This window comes from Acanthisitta chloris, unplaced genomic scaffold (genome assembly GCF_000695815.1).
Source record: "Acanthisitta chloris isolate BGI_N310 unplaced genomic scaffold, ASM69581v1 scaffold19489, whole genome shotgun sequence".
In the NCBI taxonomy this organism is placed as follows: Eukaryota; Metazoa; Chordata; class Aves; order Passeriformes; family Acanthisittidae; genus Acanthisitta; species Acanthisitta chloris.
In genome coordinates this window covers 18,074-23,588 of record NW_008691082.1, presented here as the reverse complement: position 1 = coordinate 23,588, position 5,515 = coordinate 18,074, and the positions used below count along the sequence as shown (strand labels likewise).

Genomic DNA, 5,515 nt, shown 5'->3' with positions numbered 1-5,515 from the left:
GTGAATAAGGAACATCCTGCTGCTTAGTGACTGAGAGTCTCGTGAGCAGTGCCCACAGAGAAAGCCTTGGACTAGAGGAAGGGATCCACATGCTTGGAGCAGATGACATAGTCCCCTCCTGAGGTGCTAGAAATTCATGTATCACAGCACAACTCCCAGCACTTGGGCAGAGGAACAGCCCCAATGCGACAACTCTCTGACAGAGAGCAGTGTCCTCTGAGGTGACTCTGTGGGGGCTCTGTGTGCAGAGCAGTGATGTGAAAGGGGCAGTGGGGCCCAGGCCGGGGTGGGCTGTGCTGCAGATGTGGGTTTTGAACAGGTCAAAGGAGTCTGTGCTCAGATGTTCCTCTCCTGCATCACAGGCACCACCAACTCACACCCTGTATTTAGATCTTGAAGAAATTAACTGATTTCTGTATCCCTAACCCTAAGGAAACCTTTTTCCTTCATGAAAAAGGCAGTAAGTGGATAAAAGAGTTTGAAGTGGTTTTTTTAAATTAAAATATTTATGTATTTATGCAATTTTAAAAAAAGTTTTGCATGAAAGTGATGCATTGAATACTCTGAAGAGGAAAAAGTTGTCCCTAGATCAAATGGCTCATGGCTAAAAACATCTTTCTGATGACAAACTTAAGTTGACAACTCTGTTAATAGGATTAGGTTCATTAAGGGTCTACTTTCTCTTATAAATCTGGCCCAGATAGCATGGAGCTTTAGATTTTGCTTGGAAAAGGGGGCCCTGCTTAGTCCTGAATTTCATGCTTTCATTTACAATGTGTGCTGGTGATTGATACTGGTAATATTCGGGGTTTGTAGGCTACCTGAAATTACTTCCAATTTTCAAAAACACTTAATGGATTACCACAGGTCTGAGAGCATTTTTCTGCTGTAATATTGTATCACACAACTGAATTTTTTCAAGGACGTGGAGTGTACATGTAATAATTTCATTTTCTGCCTGATATATGTTTTCATATGGGCTGACAAAAACCAATAAATGCTGTTTATGGAGAGACAAATGCAGAAAAGCACATCCTGAAATATTCTTTGCTGGCTTAGAGATGCTGTCCTAGTCTAGAGGTGGGAGATGGGGCAGATCAGCACTGTGTGCTCGTGGTCAGCCAAGGGGACCGTGGAGACCTGAACACTGTCTCGAGCTGAATAGAAAGCACTACAGATGGGAGATTTTCCAAGCCACAGAGGCACTCAGCTCTGCTAAGGTTTAGTGAAGAGCTGGGCACTTCAGTATCCCAAAGGTTTCAAAACTGGCCCTGCTGGAACTGAAAGCCGTGATGAGGCAGTGGGTAAAAGCTGCTCAGGAGCTGGCTCAGCATATGTCTCCAAAAGGAAAACAAAGCCTAATGATATTTTACTACTCAGCTGCTAATTAAAATGCTGGTGTTTAGAGATTTAGACCTACAATCCAATCAACCATTTAAAATCTTGTACTTAATTTTTTTGTATAATTAATCTTTCAGTAATTAAACTCACCCTCAGGATATGTTTCCAAAGCTACAGCATTGCAAAAAACCGGGCTGTTAGGGGTGGGATACATCTGAACTGATTTCACCTGGCCTTCCTCTGCAAGAGGCACAGGACACTGGGAGGGGACTGACTCCACCTTAAATGCTTCATTGCAAGTTTGGATAGCTGAGGCTGCAAGTGCTGGTGTCTTTCTGCTGATGACAGTCCATATATTACTTGCTTGGGTTTAGAACTAATATTTTGAGCAGTTAAATTTATGTGAGATGGATTCTTTACCTTTCTCCCTTGTGATTAGTCAAAAAAGCACTGCAAAGGACTGATTGGAAAACAAGTGATATGGACTCACATTTTTAAATAAGTGAGATCTGTGGATGTTTAGTAAAGGCTTAGTGCTGAAGGCTGTCCTTGATAAACCTTTGATAAACAAGAGTTCTGCAGTTAAATCCCTGAAAACATGAAAGACAATCAGAAAACAGGGCAGCAAATATTCCCTCTGAACCATTAACCCCCTTTAAACATGGTAGAGAGCTATCCTTGTTTGTATCCAGGTGTTGTCAGGAGCAAGTTGTCAGTCTAAATGCTAACTGTGCTTTCTGGCAGGATCCAGAAGCTGCTGCAGCTGCTGCCTAGTTTTTAGGAAACCCCCAGGTATCTCTCTAGCTTGAAGATTTTGGTCTCTGTATTTTGGCTTTCCTGGAAATATCTGACAGTGTTAGCAGCACTAAAGAAAAAGGGCAATTTGCTTCTGCACTTCTTGGAATGAGATAGTGAAAATGAGCCTTCAGAAGTTTAGTCAAATGTATCTCTCATACAGGAGTTTTCAAGGACTTTATGTGCTTGTAGCTTTTTTCTTCCAACCTTGCATGTTGTCAAGATAAGAGCATATAGTAATGGTGGGACATGATCAGAACAGATGCTCAACTTGCCTAGTCACCTGTTTGACATCTGAAAGGACAGAGAGGGATTACCAGAATCTTTCTGTTTGGTTCATCTGCTAAGCAGAGAAAAAAGGTCTAAAGGAAGCAATGACTGGGGAAATCCATGACTCTGGACTCCCCATCTCTGCACTGAGCTGCAGGGGGATCCCAGCAATGAAGGGAGTTTGCCATTTTCAAAACTGAGTTGGTATTCAGTGTGGTTTCAAATTGGCCACCGAAAGCAGGTGAGCTCAGGAGTTCCAGGCTTACCTTGGGGAGTCTGTACTTTTCTCTCAGGTGAACCCTGAGACAGGCTCGCTCTGCTTTTTTCTGTGCAAACGCTGCATCTCTCTCCATCCTGGAAATCAGAAAAAATGCTCCTTCAGGATGCTAATAAAAAGCAGTCAGTTACACTGAACCAGCTGCTCAGCTGCAAAGAGCTGCGCACAGGAGTTATTCCCAAAGTTCTGCAACTTGTGCAAAGGCTCAAAAGGATTAATACCAGTAAAGTGATGCAAAGGGACCACACTTGTGCTCCAGGATTGTCTTCAGAACAGTTCCCTTGAGCCCTGGGAATAAGGAACGATAAGCCAACACTCCTTGTCTGGAGTTTGCACCTGTCCTACCTGTTATTGTTTACTGTGTCAATGAGCAATTGCACTAGGCAGAAGAGAAAAGTTCCCCTATTCCTTGGTAGTTCCACTGGGGCCCTTGCAGCCATAGCTGCCTGCAGAGCTCATGTGCTACAAACATGACACTCCTAGCACAACAGCACACTCAGGGCCTGTGTCTCTGGGCCAGACCAAAGGTCATCTGTCCCAGACAGCAGCAGACAGGAGTGGGCACCTAGAGAAAGGATTTAAGGGGAGGATAAGCATCCTGTATCAAAACTGCATGGCTGCCAAAAGTCAGTGCTGTAACGTACTGGGGATGGACAGTGGCTCTACATCCTTGTCTTTAGTAGCTCTGGATGGCCTCTGTCACCTGTGAATTTTCCAGGTCTTTTCTCCATCCATTCATCATTTCACAGTGGCAATTATTTCCTATGGCAATAAATTCCACAGTTTCCCTGTATGGGAATTATTTCGTCTGTGATTTTATGAAGTGTTTTCATTAGATTTAGGAACTGGTCTGCACAAATTTTGGTTACATTACTTATGTATTTATTTGCAAAACGTGTCTCCTTGAAGATTTTTGGCAACATTTAACATTCACCTTTCCCCCTCTCCATTTAATTTTTTCCCCAGTAGCATTTTCATGGAAATTCTATTGCAAAATTGACCTTATTCCAGGATAGGTGTTTTTTTCACATAAAAGCTACTCTCAAGATGAAATGTTGCTTTTCCTTTGTTTCCACAAAGGAGTTTCTGGGTTTCTGTCTCTAAAAACAAAACAACACCCCCGAACAAAAAAACCCCAAGAAACTCCACCCGAATCTAAAGCGTGAGAAGAACCCAAAGCCAGGTTGGTTACGAGTTCTAAACTTTGCCTGAGTAAGGCACTTGTGCTTGTCTGATCTCCACTCTGGGCAGCTGAGCACTCTGCAGAATCCAGAGAGCCCTGAAAGAGGAACAGGCTCTGAGGTTTCTGACACATGACCACAGCAGTGTGCACTGTCCTAGTCTGATTTTTCCTCTTTCAAATGTTCCTATTACAGTTCCTAACTACACTTTCAGGACTACTCCTGCCCCCATTCCTCAGTACAGTTCAGCATGTAATGGACCCACTTGAAAACATTATGGAAATAGTTTTTTTCCCAGGCATTTCCCTATCCCAGGAATCCTGTGTTGCTTCTCATTCTCCATAAAGCATCTTCCTTCCAGCAGGTGGTTATTTCTCTTCTAAATATCTCTCAAAAGACATAGCAAAATGTCCTGTCTTTTATTCCAAGCCAAGAGATACCTATTCAAGGTTTCATGATAGAAGTGTCTGGTGCTAAATACAGACCTGGATACCTCAAATTCCGTCAGTCATTAACCTGTCACCTATAATCATCTTACATGAAGGATTTACACAACCATTATGTAATTGACCATTAGAGGAACAGATGCATTTGAGATTTAAAAGTCAATCGTTTTATTTATAATTGTGCATGATTTGAACTCCTACACACCAAGTTCTCCATTTCACTTCTGTTTTGGAATTTAAACACAGCAAAGGGTAAAGGTTGCATTTACAGACAAAACTGAGATTTAATCAGTTTAAATGTTCTGTTTTATTTAGTAGATTTTAGAAAAAAACCCCAACTTAAAAACTCTGCTGTAGATAAACATGATCCATTTAACATAGCGCTCAGTCCTTTTTCATGTCTGCCATAATAAATGTGGACAGAGAAAAGATTATGTATTGAAAGTGCACTCCACTGTTCTAGAACAAATCCTATACATTTTCTCATTAAATCCTGCACTACAAACAGCTAGGAAAATGCTCACAGATAAAGTAACATCAGCCAGGAATGAGTCTGGCATATCAAATTGTGGAGGCAGCAGGAAAGTGTAGGAGGGAGTTGCAGGACTGGGCAGGGGGGAGCAGGGGGCAGGAAGGGGAAACAATATTTTATCATTTCCAGTTGGTGAACTTTTATTTTGGAAAGTCTTTTAAGCAAAGATTCATCTGCTTTAAGAAAAAAAAAGTGAAGAGCTGAATGTTTGGTTTTTCCTTGGGTTATTTTAATCTGCACAAAGTTACCGAGAATCAGCCCCACACTGATACTGATAGTAAGGGAACAGGTACTCACTTCTCCTCAACCATTTGCTTTTGATATTCCTCATACTCCTCTCTGGTCATTCCTGCAGCTGCTGCTGGGTCAGAAGGAGTGCTTTCTTCTTTGTTTTCTTCCCCTCCACCTCCAAGTCCCAAATTCTTTACCTGGTCGCTCAACATACTTTTAATTAGAAAGGCCATCTTCTCAAAAAAAAGGAGCTATAAGCAAACAGCTACAACAAACCCAAACCAAAAATGTTTTCAAACCAAACAATTGTAAGCGAGAGAGTTTCTAGAGCCACATCAGCTCTTCAAGGGCACAGTGCTAGTGAAACGTGAATGCCAAAACCAGTTTGTCAGCCATAATCTGGATTAAAGAGTGAACTCCTTAATATCTAGAGGCAGATGGT

The 5,515-nt window shown here is 42.0% G+C and overlaps 1 protein-coding gene across 1 annotated transcript in view; it reads right to left on the bottom strand.

Annotated features, from left to right (window-relative positions):
* CPLX4 (complexin 4) overlaps nt 1-5,306 on the bottom strand; it is an 8,748-nt gene extending 3,442 nt beyond the window's left edge. Inside the window, exons 1-2 of the mRNA XM_009082105.1 lie at nt 5,140-5,306; nt 2,673-2,760 (exon numbers count right to left, since the gene is read on the bottom strand). Coding sequence (XP_009080353.1) covers nt 2,673-2,760; nt 5,140-5,306 — 255 coding nt within the window. The remainder of the gene's footprint in view (nt 1-2,672; nt 2,761-5,139) is intronic.
* Between the last annotated feature and the right edge of the window lie 209 nt (nt 5,307-5,515).